The 26,821-nt window shown below is 40.6% G+C and overlaps 1 protein-coding gene across 2 annotated transcripts in view; it reads right to left on the bottom strand.

Annotated features, from left to right (window-relative positions):
* PIEZO2 (piezo type mechanosensitive ion channel component 2) overlaps positions 1-26,395 on the bottom strand; it is a 480,163-nt gene extending 453,768 nt beyond the window's left edge. The window contains exon 1 of one of the 2 annotated variants that reach the window (XM_037001110.2): positions 25,168-26,395. In XM_037001110.2, the coding sequence (XP_036857005.1) occupies positions 25,168-25,231 (64 nt within the window). In that variant the 5' untranslated portion in view covers positions 25,232-26,395. The remainder of the gene's footprint in view (positions 1-25,167) is intronic. The other variant, XM_037001111.2, reaches the window with a different exon arrangement.
* Between the last annotated feature and the right edge of the window lie 426 nt (positions 26,396-26,821).

The following is a 26,821-nucleotide window of genomic DNA, read 5'->3' as shown; positions in this document are numbered from 1 at the left end:
AAATTCATAACTACTAAGATATTTTATTTTCCTTTTATTCTTCTGTCTCTCTCCATAGATAATGTCTTACAGGTTAATCAATTGTTTCCTACATAATACTTAGGAGCCTTGAAGTTCTGAGTACATATAGACCTAACTACTTAGGATTGATGGTTTAGTTATGGACAGTTAAATAAATACTCACGGACACACGGCACTCAGAAATAAATGCTCCTATTTTAAGTGTTGAAGATTTTTTAAAAAGTATTTTCACTCGTAACACACTAGATAATTGATAATTAACTTTTATAAATGATTATTAAGCTTGCAAGAGTCTACAAAGCACATTAAGGAAACATTACAAAAAAATGAAAGTGCTTGTATATGTTTTTCTCTATCCATGCTGCCCTTTCTGAATCTGTTTGAGGTCAAAAAAGATGGGTAGATAGGTTTTCAATTGCTGCTCTAAGTGAAAACAGTTTAGACATTCTGAAAGTCCAAAATATGGAACTGTTAAATAAGCATGCTATTTAACTATAATAATAGAATATAGCCACTCAAATAAAAACTATGAAGACTGTGTAACAAAATAGAAATATTATTATGGGGTAAGACTAACAAGAATGAAAAATTTACATACATGTCACAATTATGCATAAAATATATGAATATGGATGAAAACCTCTGTAACCCCCCAAAATATTTTAAGGATAATACTATATTTTTAAAAAGATGCATCATTTATCTGAAATTCGAATTTAACTTAGATTCTTATACTTGATCTGCCACCCCTAATACTGAACAAAATGCTTAAACTAAATTATAAGCATTCAAAATAGTTTAAGTGCTATGTTTAGTTGAACACGTTTATATCCTAGTAGAGTGGGCAAGAGTACAGAAGAGCATCACAGCCTATAAAAAGGGGCTTTATTCTCAAAATGACAAAATACAAATATATATATGGATATTTTTTAAAGAAAATTTAAAGATCAATAGATATTTTCACTTTTTCATTGATCTGGGATGAACATTTCAGATAATTTAGGAGGAAACAAGCCATTGAAAGGAAACATATTGTCACAGTGTTTAGAGCAAAATAATAAGCATAATAAGCTTGAGAAAGTACCCTATAGAAATACAGGAGCTGTCATCATTTGTTATTTTAAAGAATTGATCATAAAAGACTTTGAAAGGATTATGAAAGTGATAAACTGACCGGTGTTCAAAGTATGCAAATGCCCTCAATACCTGGCCTTACATATCTTATTTGGTTGTCAGCCCCTCCCTGCTTCTGACCCGCAGATAAGGGAGGAGACATGATGAGAAATCGAAGATCTGAAAGGACCAGCCAGGGGACTCGAGGCTTAACAGCGCAAGAGTGGTGCTGAGAGGGCACCCCTCATATTTATTGAGCAAATACATGTTAACAACAATAGAATTCTGTGTGGGGGATTTGATACACAATCATTAACGAATTCTCGGCCATCTCCAGTCTCTTGGGGCGCGACATTCTCAAGAGTGCTAAAACAATGCGAGGACAACCCCGTCACAGAAATTGTTCTGGTCTGGATTGTCCTGTTCCTGATCACACATCAAGAATTACAAACCAAATAATCAAGTCATATATGATTACACATTTGATTTCTATACTTGTGATTATACATTTGATTTATATATTAATCCCACATTGGGTATTTAATTTTGGAACTTCCAAGGGTGTGGGTTCCCATGCTGGGCAGTTTCTCTAAGTGTCATTCACATCAGTAAAAGATGTACAGAGGAATCTTGAGAAAGCAGCTTCCAGAAGGCATGAAAATGCCCCTTGATAAACACAAAGCTGATTTGTTTCTTGGGTATGAATGAATAAAATTTACAAACCTCCATTCCTATCTTGTGAGACTCAGTTAAAAATTATTTTCTGTATGGAAGCAAAATATGATCTCTAAAGTTAAAAGGGCTCTGGTTAAATCTCAGAGATGTCTTCAAAGCTGAAAGTTTTCAGAATTCAAGCAGAAAGAGAGGCTGAGAAGCTAAGCAACTGAAAGACTCAACACAGTTGAAGTTACAGGAGTCATGATTTTATTGAGCACTTAGGGAAAAAAAATAATTTACATTCCCTAAATTACATTATCTGAGGACACTATAAAAAATTATTTGGTATACAGATTTCACAATTTGATTTATAAACAGCCAACACAAAGGACTTGTCTGACTGGTTGGCGAGTACACATTTTAGTCTTTGGGAACCCTCAAGTTCACAATTCCCAAAAGCATTTACAAACTAGTCATGGGATTCCTGAAAATAAGACATAAATAGTGTCATGAAGTACAACTTTTCTCTATGAATAAGGAGATACAGATCTTGTACTGATTTATATTCAATGTAACAAAGCAAGCTTTTTATAATGTTTCCCCACATTTTACTCCTCACTTACATCACCAAGTCTTAAAACTTCCAAAGCCAAAGAATTTAAATATTTCTAGTTGAGACATAAAATTTGCCTTTGAATGTTTGTCTATGGGATCAAAATGTGGCATCTACTTGAAAGACTAAACTAACCTTTAAGGGAAGGTTGGATAGGAAGAGACTGTGGAATCAATGGGGTTCTTCTTTACATGTCAGTCTTCTCCAGAAGCATCACCAGGTCCAAGAGAAGGACATGAAGTCAGTGCCCTCTGCTTCCAACAGGCTGAATTCCACAGGGGTATTCGTGCTCAAATACAGCCACTCCAACACCAACGGGTACAGAGGCTGCATTCAAAAACATTCCTAAGAGCAACATCTCTGCTTCTCTTCCTTTGACTCAGAATACTAAGCTTTCTTTTTATTGACTAATTGGATGGCTAAAAGTTTATGTTGTCGGCACACATGTAACAATTTTTATATTTCCTTCAATCCCCATAAACTTCTTAACACATTCCACAGAACTGACATTTATGTTTACCTCTAAGTCCATCATAGATTCATTCTACTTGTGTAAATTTTTTCTCAGGGTCCTTACACCAGGACAAATGGTCACATCTGAGGCACAGCTTACACAGCTCACCCACCATCAACAGCCAGATGGGAATCCAAGTGCTCCTGTTTGCCAGGGCATAATCTTAACTAGCACACAATCTGCCTCGCTAATGCTATGCCCAGGAGGGACTCTGGATCACAGGGGTCATCCAAGGCTTGTCCTCTTCCACACCTGTTTCTTTTTATTTCATTGCACAATTGACTGAGATGCATGGAGAGTGAACTCCAAGATGTGTTAGCATCATTCATTTCTAACTGGCCTAAGATGAGAACACACTATTCCAAACAGCATTAGAACATTACAAACAATAGTAAGGCACAATCAGTTGCGCCTAACCTCTGGATCTCATTCAAATGCCAACCAATGCTGGAATGTTTCATAAGAGAAATAATGCAAAAAGGAAAAAATTGCCATCAAGAAGTGGACTGAGAAGTATGAGGAACACCTCACATGCTATCATTTTATTGTAAAGTTGTTTCCTAAGGATAAGTCACCCATACAAATTCTGGTTGGGTGCATTGTTTCATAGTGAGTTTTTACAGGTTAGTCAAATACAAATCACTTATCCAGCAGAACAGGTTAGTTATACCAAAAGAGACTAAAGCATCTGCTCTGTTAGAAGAATTTGAAGTTCAAGTAAATATCTTAGATGTGATTGCAGGCAGAGTAAGACCCAGGGCCAGAAACACAAACACAAATCTACAGGAGAATTTTTAATTCTTCACCTTTAGAACAATTGAAAGGCTTAAAGTCTATCCCTGGGGAAACTTGTATCTGACATGAACCTACATAAACTGCAGTCTGACTTATAGAACCTCTAAAGGGGTAGGAATTGGGAGCCAGGAGGAGGTGAGGGCAGCCAAGTCTATATTCTCACTGATTTATAACAATACTGAAAAGATATAAAGACTAGTTCTTTGGGTGGATGAGAGAAAAGCAATAGAACAAATATTAGCATTTGATTACAAATAACACCAAGTTTTTATGACTCAGTTAAAAATGCATCAACTGACATCTATCTTTGCCTAATTATGTTTTAGAAGAAGGGTGATTTGCTCTGCTAAAGCTAATTTGGCCTCTATGGTTTGTATTAACAATGAAATATGAAGGTACAGAGTTGCACAGTAGGGAGAAAGCAACCAAACTGGGTTCCTGAACATAAATGCAGCCTCCGGACCACCTGTGTGCATTTGAATCTACCTCTCTGTTACAGACACACCTAAAAACCACTTCTTATCACGGCCAGCACCAGGTCACACCAGGGGAACAGAGGCAGTGACTGTTTCAAACTAACTTGTCTTTCTGTGGTTTAAGATATACTAAACTATTAGCTTCAGAGTTTCTTAAAATGAAAAAAAAAATTATATAAATGTGACTGCAGTGAAAAGACAACCACAATCTGGAATTACTAATTAGTTGATACTTCATAAAACTGCAGTGGTTTTGGTAACCAAAATGTAAATTTAGAGGCCAGGTTCACTCCATATTTTAATTTGGAATCATTGTAAAATAATTAGGATCATCAGGCTTAATCCAATAGAATCCATCAGAATTGTATGGGATCATGTTGCAGCCACAGTGCCAATCAGTACTCCAGACCTGTCTATGGTTAAAATGACCTCGCGCCACCATTACTGCCAACCTGGAATTACACCAAGTCACACTTGGGTAAATAAATCACCCAGCCTTCTTTTAAACTTCACATCTGTTACAAAGCACCAGCAAGATCATGTTACCATGCCCCCAACCTGTGGATACCTTGGTATATTTTTAATGGAAATATTTAACACAAAATAGGTTCTCCTCAAAAAGACATCTGTTGCTTTACTTTGTTAACTCAATTTCTTCCTTGCATTTTTCACAACTTGAGATAAGTTAGGCACCTCAGCAATTAAACAGGACAGATGTTTACCCATGTGCTGGCTGCCTCCAGAAAACAGGCAGGAAGAAAACAATGCAAGCTGTTTGACTGAACAGCTACTACGTTAGGTGCTGAGGGAGTAAGGGAGGACAGGAAGGACTACTAAACAAGAAAATAAAAGCTGATTCCACACAGCATGGATTTAGAAGACTGTAGGGCAGCCTGTGACCCCAAATATTAAAAAAGAATAAAATAAAGAAAGCTTCAAAGAAATATCAGCAATTTATGGAAAATTCCAGTTACCCAAATCAAATCTAAATCTAATGACATAGGGCTCTGAGTATAGTCATGTAAATATGAATCAAATACTTAACTCTGCAAGGCCACGTTACTATTTCTATCATTTTGGGATCTATGTTCAGAGAGAGGCTATATCTTTTCTGTTTGTAATTATATTATTTTAATATATATATGCAATTATATAAATGCAAATGACATTTATTCAAATTAAATCATTTTATTTTGAACAAACCACCTTTATAAATATAAAATTATATTTAAAATACAAAAGTCAGCAAAACATCACGTCGACTCTATTTTTTCCATTAATCGACATAGTTGATGGAGTATTATTTCTTCTCACATACCAGAGGAATTTGGCTTGCTTAATAATAATTGCTCATGCTCCCCAACAAGCTCAAATATCTCTTGGCAAGTCTTTCTTCTAAATTCCAAAAGATTTTATAGTCTGAAAGGTCTTCTCTGACACCAGTGTGGTTAAGCAGTGAAAATGTTCTCTGTTACTGTATAAGAGTCCCATGACCAAAATATAGGTATATTTAACTCTCGTTGATCTGTACATAAGTTCTCCTTGTGAACTCTCAATTAATTATATCAATTACAGTGGGAACTAAATGTATATGCTTCATTATAAAATCATGTATCAAACAAGAAGACTTCTTTCAATCTCATTTAGGACTTTCCAACTTTCCCAGTCTCATTGGTAAAATAATCATGACTGACCTTCCAAAAGTTGTGACTTAAACAATTAGACAAGAATTGTTTTGCAACCTCCTACAGCAGATACAAATGGCAATGAATGCCACCACTAAGAATTTTATTTCACAAATTTTATCTAAGAAACTAAAACTGTAAGTGTCCTTCCTTTAAATTCTGGCCAAGAACAAATATTCACACATAGCTTCCATCTCATGTGGTCAGCTCTTCTATTTTAGATCTAATGTCATGGGAATTAGGAGCATTTTTGCTTAGGAAACAAACCAAAGTTCTGAAATAAATATTTCAAAATAATTATTTACAAATAGATTTTTCAATTAATAAGAAATGAGGTTAAATTCATTAGTAACATTAGCGAGATCTTGTCCTTGAATATAGCAAGATTTGTCAACAAGAAACTTGGATAAAATCCTATTTATACAAAAGCAGCCAGAGGAGTGTTTCTAATAAGCTGATAGTTTAATTTTATAAAAATTCTTGGCTATCAGAATTTTAAAGTAAACAAGAAAGTCTCAATCATTTAATTCTCTGAGGATTAATTAGTATAAATTATGTTGTTTTTAAATAATTTTATATATATGTATATATATATGTATTATGTGTGTGCTTTTTTAAAAAATAAGCAAACAGAATATTATTCTTTCATTGAAGCATATATAATTACACTTTGTTTTCCCATCCAACAAAGTTCTAATTTACAACAGAGCAGGAGAAGTACATACTTCAATTATAAACAATTACCGGTGAAATGAAGACTTGTTAATTCCAGAAGATTTACCATAAGCTTTTTAATTTCAAGACAAGTAAAATTTCACTAAGTTAGGTTGGTCACTGGAGAAGACTGTATTAGTGTTCAGCCTGACCACTGAACACTGAGGAACGGATTCTTTGTTTTTCAAGAACATAAACTGATTTAAGTTAATCTCTACACAAGGCAGAGATCTGTAGTCACCTTTGCTAGAAAGATAATAATCAGGGTGTAGATAAGCACAGGTAGTACTGTGCCCCGCAGACAGAAGGTATCTTCATGTATTTGTTGGGTAAATGAATGGGTGACAGTCTAATAAAAGACAAGTCAGGCTAACTGCAGTTGAATATGAGGAGGTTATGCGACATTTGCCTAGGAGACTGTGCCACTTGAGATCAGGTCATTTGGCAACTTGCCGTTCCTGTAGGATCACAATAACTGCTATATAAGAGCCCAAAATGAAGACAATGAATTAAGGAATTTAATTCCCAGTTCCTCCCAGCATTTTCTGTCACTAAAAGTAACCATTTATTGTGTCAGGCCATAAGCTGTAACAGCACAGTGAAAGAGAGAAAACAATCCAAAAATGCTAGCTGAAAATACCTACAGGACACAGGTTAGGGCACAGACGTCTCCTGACAAAAGGTGCACAGTGCCAAACAAACCACATCAGGTAAAGCCAAGGGATCCAAATGAGGGCAGTTAAACAAGAGGAAGCACCATGGCCTCACTCTGCCCCGCAGGACAGCAGCCAGGATGTGCGTCAGCCTGTCAGCAGCAGCCTCACTCCAAGCAGGGTCAAGCCCCGGGATGAGACCTGGATGTACATGATGGCTCTGTTCTTCCTGTTGGCAGAGTTGGAAAAATACCAGCAGGGAACCCTGGCCCCTTTCCCTGCCCCTCAGAATAAAGGACACTTTCTAATCTAAAAGCTAACCCTACATTTTGGCACTGGATTATATATGGTCAGCTTTTCAACTTAAAAAGACCACTCTGGCTGAAATGGAGAAAACAGAAAGATCTAGATAAGGAGCATTTAAGAGAGTCAGCACTTGTGAATAATTTTTCTTTTCATAGCTGAGAATCACTTTTTTTAAAATTACATTTCCAAGTAATAAATGGGGAAAGAATGTTTAAATATGTATATACACACATACCAACACATACCAACTTACACATACATATGTACTGTGAGTCCTCTATCTGCCAGGCATCCAGAGCTCTGGAATAGGGGATGGGATGGATATTGGAGTGCAAAAGAAAACCACAGACCCTGTATTTCTTGAGCACATAAGGCAAAAAGTATATGAACATGTTTTACAAACTACAGTGTGTCTTAGAGAAAAAAATACATTGTTATTAAACCTTGTTACAGCATTTGCAATGATGAAGGTGGCATTTCAACAATTTTAAAATCCAATTTTTGCCAATATCTCAGGATACTTGCGGAAGGAAATTCCTCTCAAATATACAACTGGATCACTTTGTTTAGCTGACAAAACTTAAGTTTCATTCTAGAAGACCAGCACACTTCATTAAGTTGTTGCATTGTTTCTGCAGCATAGCTCAGGAAACCAAGACACTGTTCTACTATAAATAAAGGATTACCCTTAAGGGAAAAGCCTTTTGTTTTTAGTTGTAACCATATGGAGAGAAAGAAAGAAACTTCAAAGCTCTATGCCAAAGACTCTAGCCCAACATAGGACAACCTTCTAGCCCTGGCTGATGGCAACTTCGGATCCTCTTTTTGAGTAGTGCCATTTTTTTCTGAAATGTTTAGAAGTCTTTGCCAGCATTGGCTTTTCACCAACTTGATAGCATGAAGTGGCTAGGCATGTCAGAGATAAGATAAGCCAAGAGAAGTACAGACAGAGTAATTCACATCTACTAGTATGTCTTCTCGCAGTGCAATTCTGTGAACAATCTAAGAGCCGAGAGGCAACCTACTGGGAGATGGATGAGCAAGAAGTGGCCATGATTTAGCCCAAGGAGTCCTGTCCTCACCCCGAATCAAACCCTGGGTAACTCTGGTTATTTCCCCAAATACATGGGAGTTCAGTGTGTCCTTACCCCTGGACCTGCCTGACAAGTAGAGCAGCTGGGCAGCTGAACCCTCAGGACATCAGGAGCAGCTGGAGACCCCCGCCTCTCTCCATGCCCACAGAGGCCTGCAGAAAGGTAACCCACACACAGAGCCCCATGCTTGAGGATGCATTTCTTTGGTTTAAAGCCTTTGCCCCTGCTTTAAAGTAAATATTCTGAGAAGTGTTAACATGTTTTTTTCAGCCAGTTTTGTTTATATCATTTTCTGAGTTGGTCTTGGTGGTGAGGGATGGTCTAAGCCAGGGACTCCCTCCCTCTCCCCTCCATTCTCATTCTAGGACTTACCTCATTGCGTTGCACTACATTTTGAGTGCTCAGCTGAAGTACCGTGACTCTGTCATTTAGTGTCCCATCTGCCGATTAAAGAGCTATTGTTCACACACCAGGAACAATTTTTCCTACCTGTGGTTCACTTTCTTGGCCACATTCCACAGTCATTCAAAACATTGTGGTGGCACAATGGAACCAGGCAACACCACCAGCAGTTTTCCATTCTGTGTACTACAGCGGGACTGGGCCACCCCAAGTTTAAGGGGAAGTGCAAGCACAGGAACCATGCCTTTCACATCATTTGTATTCACAGAATCAGCCATATGGGTTGGCCAATAAATGACTGTTGAACAAACCAATGAAACATCAACATCATAATAATTATATTTATCAAATGCTTATGATATGACAGATGCTAGGTCACCAGCACTTTAAATACTTTAATTTTTTAAAAATTCCCCAACCACCCTATGAAGTAGGTACTACTATTATCTCCATTTTACAGATGAGGAAACTGAGGCATGAATGAAGAAATGAATGAACACAATGACACCATTTCCATTGTTCTTGTGTCAATATTAATGTATTGAAATCTTGAGCTTACTATCAGCAGGGCCTATTCAATATGTTGAAATCAAAGCATCAGGGGGAAATGGCAGGAGGTGGAGGCAGGTAATGATAAACTCATGGACATGAAAGGAATCTGACAGTACTAAGTACTGTGAAGGTAACTACAGAAATGTGATATGGCAGTGAGGGTGGTATGGAAATACATCCCTTAGGAGTGACATTACCCTGAGTAACAAGTAATTCCAGTGTGGTTACATGGTGCACGACCCAAAAGCCTTATAGGCCAAATTAGGGAGTTGGTGTTTGTTTTTTAAGTGCAATGAGAAAGCACTGGAGGTTTTAAAGCAGAGGGATAGCATCTGACTTACATGTTTAAAAGGGCCAATGCAGCCAGCATGTGGAGAAGGGAATGTACAGACATATTCAAAGCAGGAAAACCCTCAGAGGACCATGACAAAGGTCAGTCCAGAGATGATGGGATGCTGCAGGAAGTGGTTCAGCTTACCTGAAACCCTTGTTGCTTTTTCACTGTGGTGCTCTAGGCCTGGAAATGTTTACAGCCTGGTTATTTGCAGGTATTCTACAATAGCTGAAATATCCAGTTTCTAAAATGGTTTCTCTCCTTTGGACCACTTTGTTTTTAAATTAAACGATGATGCAAACTTAAGTCAGCAAACATACATAAGTAAAGGACAGTTGTGTTTATTCTGTCTGCTAGTGGGCTTGACAGTGGCCACCAACCAGGGCTGCTTTCATGCCCACACCTTCATAGGATCTTCTGAAAGGCCCTCTTATCCCAAAATAAATGCTTTCATTGGTCTATCAGTAGTCCAGAGTTCCTACAGAATTTTCCAATATGTGATCCCCAGAACACCAGTGCCAAGGAAAATAAGTAGGGGTTCTGTGGTCAAAGAGGTTTGAGAAACACTGCAGGTTATACCGAAGTCTTAGAAATTCACACTTTGCATTACATATTAAGCTCTGAACAGTCTTGCCATAAAAAACATTTACATGTATTTAGTCCACCATTTCTCAAAAATAGCTGAGCATGAGTATCTCAGTGTCATAAATGCTGGATTAAGATATTCAAAGTCTATGTAAAATGAAAGTATTTCCCAATAGAAATTACCTAATAAAATTCAAAGAGCCCCTTGGGGAAGGAAGAACAGTACATGCTTTAATGAGTATCATTCTTTCTGAGTCACCAGGTTACCCCTGAAATGGCTGGGGTGGCATGTCCCACTCTCCTTGTGAGCCACTGAGTCAAAGGCCACTACAGTTGGGACAAGCAGGTGAATTCCATAACCCGTTAGCCAAATTCGAACCCAGACTTACCCAGAATTGCAAAGTCAGCATCTGACAGGACACTATCCAGCTGGTCTACCAAACCCAACAAACCCACAGAGACGCTCTGCTGTGCTGCAGCCCCTTCCACTGCAGCTAACCCAGGCCCTGGCATCTTTGGAATCTGCTTTTCTTTAAGGCGAAGTGGTAGCTCTGTAACTTTGGGATTCCCTAGGAATGTTTAAAACACTACATTTTCATCTATAAAATAAGATTTAACACCTACTTGGAGGAGTTTAAAGAATAAGAAGTCACATATGCAGAAAGCCTGGGGCCGAGGTCCAGGTGGTTTCTGCTTTAGCTCGTTTGTTTCCTTTTCATCCCTCAGGGTCTCATGGTCAGCTATACAAAGCAGTCACTTACTACATTTTATTAAAAGATGGAATAAATCTTCAACTATTCCAAATAACTTTTCATATTTCAGGTACTTCAAGTTTTCCAGAGAGAAAGTATATAATAAGTTCTTGGTATTTTACATATTTAGGATTAAAATATGCCAGGCACTTTCATGTTTAATCCTCTTAACAAGCTTGAGATAAATCCTATAATTATCCACATTTACACATGAGAAAATCGAGGAGCAGAGAATGCAATAGCTTGCTGTACATCAACAGATTCTATGTTGCTGAGCTGCTCAACTGCCATTAAGATGGTGACTATTTAGCTCTCTGTAATAACTTTCCATGGCATGGTATGAAATTGACAGTAAGGAGGAAAAATTATAAAGTTGGTGAATTAGAGGATGAGAAGCTAAGTGAATCACTCTATATTTTTTAGTAGAATCAAGGTCTGCCATGATTTGTCATACCCTGCAAACTCCCAGATTAATGGAGATGACAATTTGAAAATGTGTTTGATTTTTGCAAAGCTGTTTGAATTTCCTGATTCAATAAATCAATTTCTATAGTTAAGCCATCAGGTTTCAATAAACAAATTATTATTTTCCACACTGATAAAATATCCCAAGGTCTCCTTCATTTATTAGCTCATTACTTTCCCACACAGAGAAATTGGCTAACATCCAATAGATAACTATCAAATATACAAATGTTCATAAACAAATTCAGAACAAACTGTGCACTCAGCAAGTCTTCTCACTGATTTTAATACATCACAGGAGATCTGTGATGAGACTTATGACCCCATAACATCCCTTCCTGGAAATTAACCAGATCCTACATTTGAAATATGCCTGCCATGGAGTTACAATAAGGTTGTGTAAGATATAGCTAGTGGAATTGCAAATGCAGCTTCAAACTTCAAGGCAGGTATATTAGATTTTCATGTAACTCAGGATCACATAACTCATTCTAACTGTATTAGTCGTTCAGCTGAAATAGCACAGTGCCTTGCCCACAGGTACTGAAAATCTATGTGACACAAAACCAAAACTGTTCTTCTTAGCAGAAATTTTGACCTTATGTGAAAAAATTGACACCTTCAAGGTATTTAAAATATCCTCAGAACATAAGATTAAATAAAATGAACACTGAAAAGTATTTACTCTGCTTAGTGTTTTTCCACTTTTTACAAAAACGATTTTTATATTGTAAACAGGCACACAGAATCACATCTGTATTGTGTTTTTAAAGGTTTTCTTTTTTAACTGTACAAACTTTGATAGCCTTTTATAACATTTCAGAAGTCCCCAGTGTTTGACTCATCTAATAGCTATTATAAAATCATTCACTCTTAAATAATTCTTAACAAACAAATCACAAAAATATAATTATTCAATTCATCCGACTAAATAAGCCATCCTTAAAGGAATCCCAAAAAAATGCACTGGAACAAATTTGACACCTTACATACTCAATTTCAACCAAACTTTAAAGGCAAAGGAAAAAACTCAGCTCCACCAAGTTTTTAATTAAATTACCTGACTGTGATCACTTACATCTCACATTGGGAATATGTTCATGAAATTCAAATATGGTTAAGAATTACAATTAGATAGGAAAGTTAAAATTAAAACTTGAAGTGTAAGGTATTTTATGGCCATCAAGTTCAGCATCTGAAATAACAATAAGAAAAAAAAATCAACCAAGAACTACAACTCAACTACTAGACAGACAATCTGATTTTTAATAGAATAAGAGGGTAAGTTTTATTTACAACATATTGTATCACCGTTGCCTTAATTCAGCAAACCTGAGGGAGTTCACTGTTCAGTAACCTTCATCCATACCTACCATAGTCCCACCCTAGTTCCTACCCTTTGTATATTTTACTAAGTGATTACTTTAAAGAATTATAACTGAATTTAAAACACCACAAGCCCCTCAGAAACTTACTGGCCTTTTATCCTCCTTAGTTACTGAATTTCCAGCCTCAGAGTTGTCCTCTTTTTGGTAACAGCTTTTTGCCCAGTTAACACCAGGCACCCCAGGGAGGCAGAAACACGAAGCCAACAGCGTATTTCTTCGATGCCCCAGCCCACAAGGCTCTGAATCACAGCAACAAGGGCCATAGTCACAGGACAGGTGGGCAGAGAGAGGCCCAGGCACTTGGAAGGAGAAAGGAAGCAGGGCCACATCCAGTTAGCCTTAATTTGTTGGCACTGTGCGAATGGTAAAGCTTAAACCATTTCATTTACACCTTTCTGTTATTTGTGATAGATGTGATTTTTGCCACTGTTAAGGTTAGGAAACTGAGGCTGACAAGCTCTGCCACGTCAACCTTATAACTAATGAGGAGTCAAGCAGAAGTTTGAAACATGGTCTGATTAACCCAAAAACCTATGCTCTTCCCGTCAGTCCTGAATCTGCTGGAAAAGTCCTGGTAGCCCGCGGAAGGTGGGAAAGGAAAGAGAAAAAGGTAAGGAAGTGGTTTTACTGAATGGCGAGCCAGGGGGAGTGGGAAGGTGCTAAGCCATGTTCGGGCATGTCACACTATGGCCTTGGGTCAGCTTCCAGTGGAAATCCTGTAACTCTGAGACTCTGAGCTTTAAACATCTACCTGATGAGAGACAGTCTTCCCTGGTGTTCATGTAGCCACATGTCAGATGACTATCGATGGCAGTCTCTAGAGAAAAATGTTGAAAACAAACCAAAACATTTGTTCATTCTGAACTTGTTCAAGGAGTAACATCAAGAAGACCTAAGAACTGTGGTGTTAAATGATGGGTGTGTTTAAAAGCAAGTTCACTTTAATTATTTTTGCTAGAAATACATGCACCAGAATGAGTGAATACATGACAGAGCCCTTTAATGCCTTTAATGAACATCTAATAGCTGTTGTTAGCATGAAAACAAGAGCCCTAGGAGTTGAGACCTCTCACCCAGCATGCAGTGGGGGTGGGAAGGGGAGCACAGAGGAACCTGGTGAGGAAGGGAGCCATAAAATCCAAGGCCCTGGGGCCAGCAGGGAGATGCAGATACCATGGGTGATCTGTAAATCTCTCTTTAATAGATTTTCCCTGTATTGCAGAATTTTTTAAGGAGAAGAAAGAAATTAGGTAACCAAAAAAACCAACATCTTTTCTTATGTTACTAAGAACTGAGGTGGAGATGAGTGCCAGTAACTGAGCCAGAAACACAGAGATAGGAAAGTCTGAATGATAATATTTAGAGACTTAAGGGTAAGAGTCTTTAAATATTGTCAAACTCCTCTTGGGCAAATAACCAAAAAAGAAACCTCGAAAGCAATAAAGTCACAAGTGATAAAGAGATAGGAGTCAATAACAACAAAGAAATAGACATGAATTTTCCTTGACATTGGAATAGACAAAAGCCAGTGATATTTTAAGATAGAAAAGGCTGGACACATGATGGAACAGCTTTGGGTTACTGTGTTATTTTAATGAATTCTGGGAAATGAACAATGGGAGGGAGCACGAAAAATTGGTCAAAATCAGAGGATAACTTTAAAAAGTGACTGAAAGCAACAAAGTCACCAATGCACTATTAACACCACAGTTCAAATGTTCTTTTTCAGAAAATACATTACATACATATTCAAATTTATAAAACGTAGTTATAGTGTGGCTTACATGGCAAAGATAAAACTCCTTTATTACTGCAAAGCTACACAAGCCATCTCTAAACCAAATTTGACCATGCCCCTTGTTGCTCTTCTTACCATTGTTGAAGATTTGTGTATGATTCTGTGTCAGGTCCAAGTGAGGAAGAATCACCAAATATTATGATTACAAAACCTAAACTAGATTCCTTTCCTTCACATCAGCTGCCCTGAAAAAAAAAGTCCTCAATCAAATACCTAACATGACATAAAATTATTTTCCTCAGCAGTTCCTAACATTTCTTAGAAGACTGAAATAATATAAGTATGATGGTTATTAAGAGACCACAACAACTTAGGTGTAAAAATTCTTATTTCTTGGCTAAAAAGTAGTGTTTTATATCAAATACCTAACATGACATAAAATTATTTTCCTCAGCAGTTCCTAACATTTCTTAGAAGACTGAAATAATCTAAGTATGATGGTTATTAAGAGATCAGAACAACTTAGGTGTAAAAATTCTTATTTCTTGGCTAAAAAGTAGTGTTTTATAGTTGTACCTTCCAATACTGAAAAAAGTTATGTGCAGAATTACTGTGAGAATCATGGAAAGATTTCATAACTTTGAACACCTATTCTCTAGATAATATAATTGAGGAATAAAGAGTTTCTGTGTCTTGGTAAAGTCTCATAGCTCATTATTAACAGCATCAAGACTTATTCACTAGACCTTCAGACACAGGCCCTTTCTAAAATATTTGCTGCCTAGATTCTCTAGCAGGGGCACATGTGTCCACAGCAATGCCACAGCAGAATACTGCTAGCAGGGAGCTACAGCACAGGAACACAGAGGCTGGGAAGAAGTGGCAGGGGCAGGGACCTCTCAGTTCTGCACATATCTAAAATTCAGGTCCATGGGGCTTTGGTTCAAAATGATCAGCTTGTTAAAGTTATACATTCTTCTTCCTTTTCTGCACCTGTGGCTAAAACTGCTGACCTAGCATATTTGACCACAACAGAAAACAGATCGATTTGTGTGGTTCCAGGAGAGCTGAAAACATTTTAAAAAATAATATGCACTTCAAGGATGATGCTGGGGTCAAACTTTACCATTGGCAATGGGTTTTTCCTTCCCTATTCACTACAAAGCAAGTAAAAGGTATTATTTGTCATACTGATAAAATTCACATTTATGAAGTTGCAGCGCATATAAATTAGACTGGTATCAATTTTATACTCAAAGACGTAAAAACCAATACCTATAAGAAGCTAGATCTAGTTTTCAAACTTCTGAGATGTTCAAGAAAAAAAACTTAGTCCATGAATTCCTTAATTAGTCAACTGAAAAATATTCCTTCACTGTCAGCAGTGTGTTACAGTCCTTACTGGACAGTTTAAGTGTAGCAAGTGGATACAATTTTGCTGTCAAAAAACCTATAATTCAAAAAATATGTTAAATATCTGCTACATGTTAGACAATAAATTTGTGTTGGGAATACCAAGGAAGAGTACATAGGATCCCTGAAGTTGCAGAAATGTGAAAGAGAAGAGGGCAATCCTATAATTAAATACAAAACTGTGATAATATGAACCAAGGGCCAGGTGAGCACACAGGGAAGAATTTATTCTGCCTGGGAAGGAGAAGTAAAGAAGGGGAGATGTCACAAATACCACCTAGTTTCAAAGGTAACAATGAATAACAGCACAGATGCCTTCCAACATATCTGTTTGTGAGGAGGGGGGAACCAGATAGATACTCTCACCTTACAAACAGGTCTCATTCCAAACCTTCCTTGAAAGTTGATTGGAATTCCAAATTGTAATTATCTTCCCACAGAAACTATGTTGCTCTTGATGAGCAGGTCCTTAATCTAGCCTTTGACTAGTAATAATACCTAAATTCTAAGTCTGGAGCTAATCATTAGACCAAAGATTTATTATTTATCATGTGTCAAACACTGCCTCAAGCACTTTACAAGCACTGTCATCTAAGCCTTTCAACAACCCTCTGAGCTAGGTTCTGTTATTATCAAGTCATTTTCCAGAAGAAATAACTGAAAAACAGAGAGGTCAAACAACTTGATCAAGGTGACACAGCTAGTAGGGCAGGCCAATATCTGTACCTAAACAATCAGGCTTGAGAGCTGGGAGATTTATCCAAACAGTATATTTCCCCTTGGAAGTCAGACAGCATGTAATACAAAAAAAAGAAGGAAGAAAAGAAAGAATTTTTGTGTTCTGTTTCCTGTGAATACAACTAACCCCAGGAAAGATGTGCTACCTTTGATATTGGAACTCTTCTTGGTAAGCCCCTAAATACCAGTGACATTATGACTCCTTAAAAAAATTCCTGGAATCAGACCATACCTATATCCACCATATAACAATTCTCTCTCCCCACTCAGTTAAAATGTCCATTCCATCCCAACGAGGCATAAGGAGGAAAATCAGCTGTTTGAACTAACTTACACTAACATACAGATGACAGTCATCTTATTTTAAACAGGTACTTATACTTTAAATAGGAACTTGTTACTCAAAGAAATGGGGTGCAGAAAAGTGAATGAATGTGCAATTGGCAGAGTGGAGGGGTCCTTCCTTAAGGGGCCCTAGTTAAGAGTAGGTGGGCTTTTCTCCATGTCAGTTACATCCCTGCCTTTGCTCAAACCAGGCAAATCATTGTTGCCATTCACACCTTCAACACAGTGTTTGACACTCAATATAGAAAGTTTGTATTCTGTCCAGATAGCAAGTAGATTCTTTTCTCTGGTTGACAGATGGCCCTTTCAGCTAGTTCTAAGCAAAGGCAATTGTTTTTCACTAGTCTTTCATTCAAAGATTCTGAGTCTGTATACCAGCTCAAGTCTGAAAATTAATTAAGGGGTCAGGACTCTGTGTTTGTAATTCAAGGCAAAATTTTATTTACTTGACCGAGAACTCCTCCACTTAGACAGATCAAGTCAGAATCCAGTAGATGCTCTGTCTCACTTCCAGGAACACCAAGAACCACAAGCTAAATGTCCTAAGTCTCTTAAAGTCACACTATTCTGATTGCTGCTTTGACTCCACTGCCACTATGGTAACCACGCCCACCTGGCTTTTGGTGACTAAGTGAGCCACTTAGTGTCTGGGACCCAAATACCGCCATTGTATTTAGGGGTCCTCAGTGTAGTGGCAGCAGTTCCCACTGTAATTTCTGACCCACAGAGGAGAACCATTATAGAGCTCTTCAAGGATTTGGAGGCCTTCCTCACAAATTTCCCTCTCACAGTTGTGGAGAAAGTCTGCTGGACCCTCCCATTTGAAATTGGGTAATAGAATAAATGACACCTTAAGTGAGTAGTTAATACACTAACAATGAAATTTCTATAAAAGAAATCAATCCCATTTACAACAGCATTAAAAACAACAAAACACCTAGGAAGTACATTTAACTAAGAAGGTGAAAGATCTCTGCACTGAAAACTGTAAGACATCAGTTAAAGAAACAGAAGATGACACAGACAAATGGAACGATATCCTGTGTTCATGGATTAAAAGAATATTGTTAAAATGTCAATACTACCAAAAGACTCAATGCAGTCCGTATCAATATTAAAACCACATTTTTTCTAAGTAGAAAAAAACACTCCTAAAATGTATACAGAACCCAAAAGACCAAAGAAATAGTCAGAGAAATCCTTAGAAAGAAGAACAAAGTATGAAGCATCACACTTCCTGATTTCAACACTTTCTGATAGTCATCGAAACAGTATGATGCAGGCATAAAAACAGACAAATAAGGCAATGGAACAAATCAAGGACCCATAAATAAACTCACGCATATACAGTAAACTAATATTTGACAAGGGAACCAAGAATACCTAATGCGGAAAAGACAGACTCTTCAATAAATGGTGCTGGGATAACTGGGTAAAAGAATGAAACTAGACCCATATCATACACCACTCATAAAATTCACTCAAAGATTAAAGATTTAAATACAAGACCTGAAACAAAAAAACTCCTAGAAGAAAACTCCTATAACTCACAGAAAGAGAACACATTTGTAGTTACCCAAGGTATGGGGTATCAGAGGTGGAATTCGAAGAAGGGGATCAAAAGGTACAAAGGTCCAGTTTGTAAGAAATAAGTACTAGGGGCTTAATGCACTTAATGCACTACAGCTAACACTGCTGCATGATATATAGGAAAGTTGTTAAAAAAGTAAATGCTAATGGTTCTCATCAAAAGGAGAAATTTTTTTTCTTTTATTTTTATATTATCTATATAAGATGGATGTTAGCCAAACCTGTTGCGATAATCATTTCACAATGTATGCAAATCAAATCATCATGCTGTATGCTTTAAACTCATACAGTGATATATGTCAATTATTTCTCAATAAAACTGGAAAATAAAAAAATTTTTCTTAAGAAAACCCCCTCAAAAAAGAACAGTTAATTCTGACAAAATCTTCACCACCAGATGACTGGTGAATTCACAACAGAAAGCCAGAACTTATCACACAGATACACCATATCTGTCCTTTTTTATAAAATGTATCTAAAATTTGAAATTCATATACCAAAACGTTTAAATATGTCATAATATCCTAAATTAATGAATAATTGTGCCTACCACTACAGCAAAAAAGAGAATTCGAAAATGTCAGATTGTTAATCAGAAAATATGATAAAACAAGGCAACCAAAAGATATACATTCTGCAGAAGACTTGAAAACATTTTTAAACTGCATGTTTTTAAAAATCTACTGATAAATAGAAAAAAATGCAAAATTTTGTTATCACACTAAAATTTTTTAAATGATTTAGCTAAATATTCCATGCCTATTGGGTAATTATTGGACAGTTCAAAAATTATGAAATTGTTAAAATCTGTCTGATGCATTCTCTTCAGGATATTTAGAATGTGGATTCATGTCACCTCATCCTTCTTGATCCTGCCATGTCCCAATGGGTCTGAAAGACCAAGTGGAGGGTCCGATGAATGTGATTAGCCCTGTAAAGGCTTGTCTCTTATAGCCAAATTTTTTAAATGATTTCCAGTGCAGCTTTTTTATTAGCTTCAGTTCAATGGAATTTTTGCTTTATTTTGTTTACCTGATTCCATGTCCTCAAAACATCGATTTAAATCTATAAATCTTAATAATGTAATATTTTAACACTATATACATTGTATAATCATAATATTCTTAATCAATTGTTCTTAAATATCCAGGTGTACTTACACCACTCTAAATTCTCGAATACTTATGGACAAATTATAAAATTATATATATTATGACTATGCAACTTCATGTACAATTAAAGTAGCATAGGATCTGAAAGGAAAATGCCCATGTAAAAACAGATAAATAAAATCATATTAAATAAAGACCAAAAATGATGGTATAGTGTCAAAAGGCATACAGTTCCATAGAGAACATATTTAATAAGAAGAATGAAACTGCAGATATATAGAGTATTGAGTAAAACTGATGAGAATAATCCTGATAATTAAAAATCCTCTGCTAACACATACACCAACTTTCAACTGCATAATCTGGCCCTAGGAAGGTATAATATTGTTTTCATATGAATCCCACTTACTTATTCAGTCTCTTACGACTCATGTTTTACCCGCTAGTCTGTTCATTTCTACTAAAACACATTCCTCAAGCATTCCTGCTCTTCTACACATTGTCAGAAACTCAATACCTTCCTTTTTGAGGACCTGTTGAGTGTCAGGCATTATATAAGGTGTGCAGTGCACACTATCTCACAACCACCCAAGGAAGGAGGTATTAATATCTCCATTTTACAGAAAGAAGAGAGAAACAAACAAGCAAAAAAAACTCCATGATCATATAATAAAGGGCACAGCCGGGATGTGAATGGAAGTTTCTTCAATTTCCAAGTCACAACACCCCTTTCCCCTAAAGGTGAAGTCCAAAGCATCCTGCTGATCTCTGACTATGAATAAGCACACACTGTATACAAAGCTACATATCCATTGACAAACTACAGGGTTGACATATAACCTCAGATTCCACAGCCCAAGTGACAAGTCCATCTGTGTTCATTAAGTATTTTATATTAAATGGATCTATGTATTTCTAGTCTTTTCCACTATTGTATTTTTCCTTTCTGAAAGTGATAAATAGTACTTACCTAGGTAAGGCTGAGAGGTGTGACAGAAAATAAAGTGACTTCAAACACTGTTAACACATCATTCAGCAACTGAAACCTCCTGCCGCAGAGAGTTTTGGAAGAGACAGGGGGAATGACTCTGAACTCTAATCAGGCTTCATTTGTAATTCTTGGTGTGTGTGTGAAAGTGTGATTTCAAAATAACACATGCCACATGAGGAAAAATACATTATGCCATAGAGGGAAAATTAGGTGTAGGTAGCCATACCCATACAAAATTAAAAAGTGACTCTGTATTTTTGCTCTAGTTTTTATCCAACTATCTCTAAAGAGAATTTTAGAGATTCTTTCTGAACTTGCACTATTATCCAAGTGTGACATTTTTCTAGAGCATCCATTTGTTGCTTGATTCCTTTTGTGTGCTTCAGTCTCCTGTTCTGCTCTCTCTTTTCCTAAGCTCTGGCCACTTCATTAAGAGTAAGGTAAGCATAAGCCAGTGATGTTACCTTGGCTCTGCCCCTCCTGAACCATCTGTTCTGTCCATGCCAGGTTCCCTCTCCTTCCCTAAAAATACTTAAGTCAGCTCTCCTAGGCAAAATATTAGGGAACTACAAACAACACTAGGCAAAATGCAGTGAATGGGTCATGAACATATGATCAAAAATACACCAATCCCATCACAACTCAGGAATAGTCTCCAATCAGAGACTTAAAGATTATTGGCACAATAGAATCATGTTAGAAGAAAACAAATGTAAAAATATTTCTAAAGTACTCAAGAATTACCAGATATTATTATAATTATTAAAATTGCATATCATGGAAGGTTTTATCTGTTAATTTCTTCATGTATTATTTGTAAGGAAAAATCAGAATGGCTGTCCAAGTAGCCATAAATAATGCTGTGGATCTTTAAATTTTTCATTTTCTGTTGCTATGGAAAAATCTGTCACTGGAATCTCATTTTGGATGGTAAACAATATTATGTTATGTTATGGTTTTTGTTTTGCTTTTAACACTGAAAAGCCACAAAACACCTGCATAAAAGAGGCCTAATTTCACTTATCACTTCTCGTAAACTTCTTTTAAAGGGAAAAGAAAAACTTTAAGCATCTGATTAAACACAATGGCAGTTAATCTTTAACATCCATCATTAGGTAAAATGGCTAGAGCATCTCTGTGCAGAAAAAATTCAACAGAAATGTCAAAGAAATGAATTTAAAGAGAAATACAAAAGCTTCTACAAAGGCTTGGCTTTGAAAGCTGCCTTGCCCAGATATTAAAATAGATGGCTATGTAAACATCGATGCTAATGGCAAATACATCATTGCCTGCTCCACGATCAGGGTACGAGGGGAACCTGCGAATTTGATTTGGTAGCACCTTGGGAGTAGGCCGACCTGAAAACCCTCCAATAACCTTGACAATGTTCACTTGCTGTTTAAGAGAATTGAACGTTTAATTCCGGCAACATGTACCCAGCCCCCTTTTCCCAACAGGTGCTATGAGTAGAGGCATCATACATCGTCGGGAAGTCGGCTGTCTTCCCTAAGCAGCAGCCAAAAAGTGAAGGGGTCTGTCAGGAGGGCAGTCATCTGGCTTTCCCGAAGCTCCCCTCTCCCTAGGCAGGGGGCGTGGTCCGAGGTCCACGTCTTTCACCCTCTGCTAGGTCGCCTTCCACCTGGGAGAGGGAAGCAATGGGCTCCACAGCTAGCGAGGCGGGGGGCGTTCTCCGCCGCCCTCCGGCAGGGAGATGACGGAGCACCACCCTACCCCGCGCGCGCACACGCACACCCAGGTTGGCTTCCCTGGGTCCTGAAGACGCGTGGGAACCCAGAGCCCTGAGCTGGAAAGGGAAGGCGGCCGAGGATCATCTGGGCCCGCCGACTCCCGCTGTCCCCGAGTGAGGAAGCAGGACTGCGGGCGGGCGGGGGCGACCATCTTTGAGTCCTTTCAAAGCAGCTCTCTTTTCCAGAAGGTCCGGGCCGCGGAGCCAATGGGCGGGTCCCGGGCCCGAGCTAGCCTACCTTGGGCCCCAGCCTGCGGGCAGTGAACACTGCACTGGGACCCACGGGGCGCCGCGCGGCAGCAGGGGACGGGGACAGAAGGGGACGGGGCCGTGTCGCGACCCCAACCGCGGGACCATAGTCCCTACTCTGCTATGCGCCCCTGGGAGGCTCCGCGCCTTTCCGAAGGCACGAGAGCTGGGAGTGCTACACGCCCTGGCCGCTCTGGAGGCACAGCTTTACGGTCCTACTAAAGGGCTTTGCAGGGTAGACACCAATGATCTAGTCGGAAATGACACCGCGCCAACGCCGGCGGCGGCGGAGCACTTGGGCTGGAGAGCGGGGTACTGCAAGAACCTAAGCTCTGGGGGTGGTCGCTGGCAGTCAGAAGGTAATGCCTGCTGCGGTATCCCTAGGCTCACCGAGTGGACGGAGCGGGCCGCAGGTAACCATCTGCCTAACCCTTCCTACAGTCGCAGCGAGCTGCTACCCCAAGGAGAGGCGGGGAGGGTAAAGGGGTGCGAGAATGAGGAGGTGGAGGAGCAGAGAGCCGTCTGACCCTAGTGTCCCTCCCCAGGCCGCCTCCCCCATGGGCAATGACGAACACAAATCGGCCCTCACACTTAAAGTCCCTTTAACTTAGGCACTAGCTTCCATTCTGCAAATAGTTAAGTGTGCCAGGCGCTTCAGATACACTGATGATCCCCAGACCCGGGCACACCCTGCGTGTAAAGCACCAACAGTACCACGGCGCTATTTTCACCGAAATCGCTTTCCAAAACCCTCTTTCTTCTCAAACTTAAACTGGCGGAGAGAGGTCCACATTAGTTTCGTGGAAGCTGCGCTTATCTATCTACATGAGTTATTATTAAGAACACAGATCCCTGCAAAATGATCTTGGCCTGAAACTCAAATGACAAAGGAGAGGCCAAGGCCAGCCTGCACGTGCTGGCCTCACCTTCTGCCCCAGGACCAGGTGCCGTTACCACAAATTTTCCACTCTGAAAGCCTTCTTGGGCTTTCAGCGATGGTTATTTGCGTGTTAACACTCGATTACAAGCTCCTCCCGGGAAGCTGGGATCTCCCCTCCACAAACGCACCGGAGCCCCAACCCCTCCGCTTTGATTACCTGCACAAATAAAACACCTAGCACAAGTGTGATCTTGAGTCCTTAACCTCTGGCAAAATGCAAAAAAGGTGGCCTTTTCTGCGAAGGCCATGATTTTTGTCAGTGCATTGCTACTTGGTAAAAAGTGTTGTTTTCTAGCTCTGGTTGGGGATGGGGAAAGTAAGGAGCAGTCAGTCATTCTGAGAAGTGGGGTTCAAGGTAACAGGCACCATCTATTAGAAGAGAAACTCAGAAACTCTCATTCCCAGCACGCTGCCAGAGACTTTGGACCTGACACCCATTTGCTTTTAACGTCCTGCCAGCCCTGTAGAAATAATGAGAGCCTGGATGGGAGGTGGCTGAGGCTCTTTCCCTGAACCCTCGCCAGTGGCGAGGAGCGCAGACCAGCTTTCTACCCTTTTAACATCAGTTAAGGCGTGTACTGAGTGGGCGGGAGGGACTGGGTGTAGTGGTCTACAGACTCAGCGACAGCATTTGTGGTGTGGGGGCTTTTGTGAAATAAAAGAAAGTAAACAAACGTCTCTCTCTCTCTTTTTTTTTTTTGGAAAGACGAGTCCGTCACTTCTTCCCTCACAGTGGCTGGGATATGGGGTTGTGGGAGAGATGGTTCGGCACCGTCCGGATGTACCTTGTGCAGTGCGTCTGGGGACTGGGGAGGAGCGGACTAGTGCGATCCTGCACTGTACCTGAGAAGGGGGTCTACAACTGCCTTCCAGGCAGACTTGCATCCTTTATGCACAAGTCAGTACTCCACGAAAGAAATTCCACGTGTAACTAAATTCAACAGACTCCAGCGTTTGCGGATATCGGTCGCCCGGACTCTGCCGTTGGACGTTTAAGAGACCCGGATTGTGCGCCCCAGCGCGGGAAGTGAGTGTCGGGTTGTGGCACTCAGGACCCCGGCGCTGGCTTCCTGAATTAAGTCCCTGTGCATTAGTGCCCTTAGCTTTGGTTTGCCTCGTAAGCCTGCCCTTTCCCAGACGTCCCCTCACTCTCCCTGTTAACCTCCGCGCGCGGACCACACTCACCTACTGCCAGGCAGATGGGGAGCAGCAGCCTGAAGATAAGCCCGCACACCACTTCCGAGGCCATCGCTTCAGTCCAGCGAGTTCGAGCAGAGGGGCGCAGCTTGCGTTTCCCTAAGACTGGGGTGCCAGGCCCATGCCCACCTAGGGCCTCCTGAGGCCGGCGGCTTGCAGCCGCCCGGGCATTGCCTGGGCGAGGGCCGCCCCCCCGTCTGCCCCGAGGGCGCGCTCACAGGGCTCCGGCCGCGCCTCGCCGCAGCCCCTCGCTGGGCTTTGGCTGCCCCTCTAAGTGGCCCCTCGCCAGACTCCGGACCCCCGCAACGGCCGGCCCATGAAGTGAAGGATCACCAATCCGGTGGCTGCGGCTTCTTCAGCGGGTGGCCGGGGGCAAAGCAGTGGATGGGGCACTTTGAGAGGGTCCTGGGGCAGAGCGGCGAGGAAAGGCGAAGAGAAGGGTGTTCGATCCTTCCTCCTGGCTCCTGGGCGTAGCTCAGGGGCTGCCGGGGAATTTTCTACGAGGGGCCCCCTCCAAAGCCAAAGTGCCTCTCGGCGGCCCGTCCCCGGCCCTCTGCCCACGCGGGCTGCGGCGCGCGGCCCAACGCCCGGGCTCCCGGAGCCGCCCGCGGGTCACCAGCGGGCCAGCGGCGGATCCCGGAGCGGCGGCGCAGTTCAGCCTCTGCGCCCCGCAGCCTCGGGCCGGAGAGACCGGGGCTGCAGCGGCCAGGCGCGCGCAACCATCCCCGACAGCACGGGGCTCGAAGTCCTCGGTCTGCGGTTGGCGCTGCAAACCCTTCCCTCACTAGAAGGAATCGTGCGAGCGTGGACAGAAAACGAGACGAAAGCGCACCACCAGTGGGTCAAGCTCCAACTCCTTCCCTCCACGGCCTCAATTAAAAAAAAAATAGTTAAATGAAAACCAAACGCCGTCCGGATGCCAGCGCCCCCCGCCCGCGGCGGGTGCAGCCTCGCCCTGGCGGCGCAGCCCCGGCTCCCGGGAGGGCGCGCAGTTCTCCACCTTCAATGAAACTTTGGAAGCCTCACTCGGGGACGGACGTGCCGCCGGGCCAATGGGACCGCGGCTCCGCAGCCAGCGCGTGGGGAGCCCGCCCCTGGGCTGCTGGCGAGGCGGGCTCAGAGCTGGGGGTGCGGAGGGAGAGCCCCCACCCGCCGCGCGGGCGCGCAGCGAGAGACCCGCCTCCGCTACCATCGGCCTTTACGCGGCAGCTCTCAGGAACCGCGCCTTACACCGCTGCTCGCTCCCGCAGACCTGCCCCTCTGCTCGGTCCAGTCATTCTGTGGAAACAGAAGGCACGCTTCCTTGCATCCTGTCCACAGGGGGTGCCCATGAGCTTACCAAATCCGGGAAATCTTTTAAAGCTTTGCCCCTGAGCTTTCCCAAACCTAAGAAATCTTCCAGCGCTCGAAGAAAAATGCGAAGGTGTGGCAGGAGAGTAGAGTTCAGGGGCTTAAACAACTCTGTGAGACTGTCATTTGTTCCAGTTCCACACATACTACTTGCATTAAGATGAACAGATCTGGAATTAATCCAGACCAGGGACCCTGTCCGTATTTAACCTTGTAAAATATTTCATCTCTAAAAGGGGTCTGGGAAATCTCAGGTCTTTCCAAGAAAGGGCATCATTGGTGTCCAAGCTGT

Source organism: Manis javanica, chromosome 9, assembly GCF_040802235.1.
Source record: "Manis javanica isolate MJ-LG chromosome 9, MJ_LKY, whole genome shotgun sequence".
Taxonomy (NCBI): Eukaryota; Metazoa; Chordata; class Mammalia; order Pholidota; family Manidae; genus Manis; species Manis javanica.
Note: the sequence above shows the minus strand (reverse complement) of the source record. Positions and strands in the feature narration are given on the sequence as shown.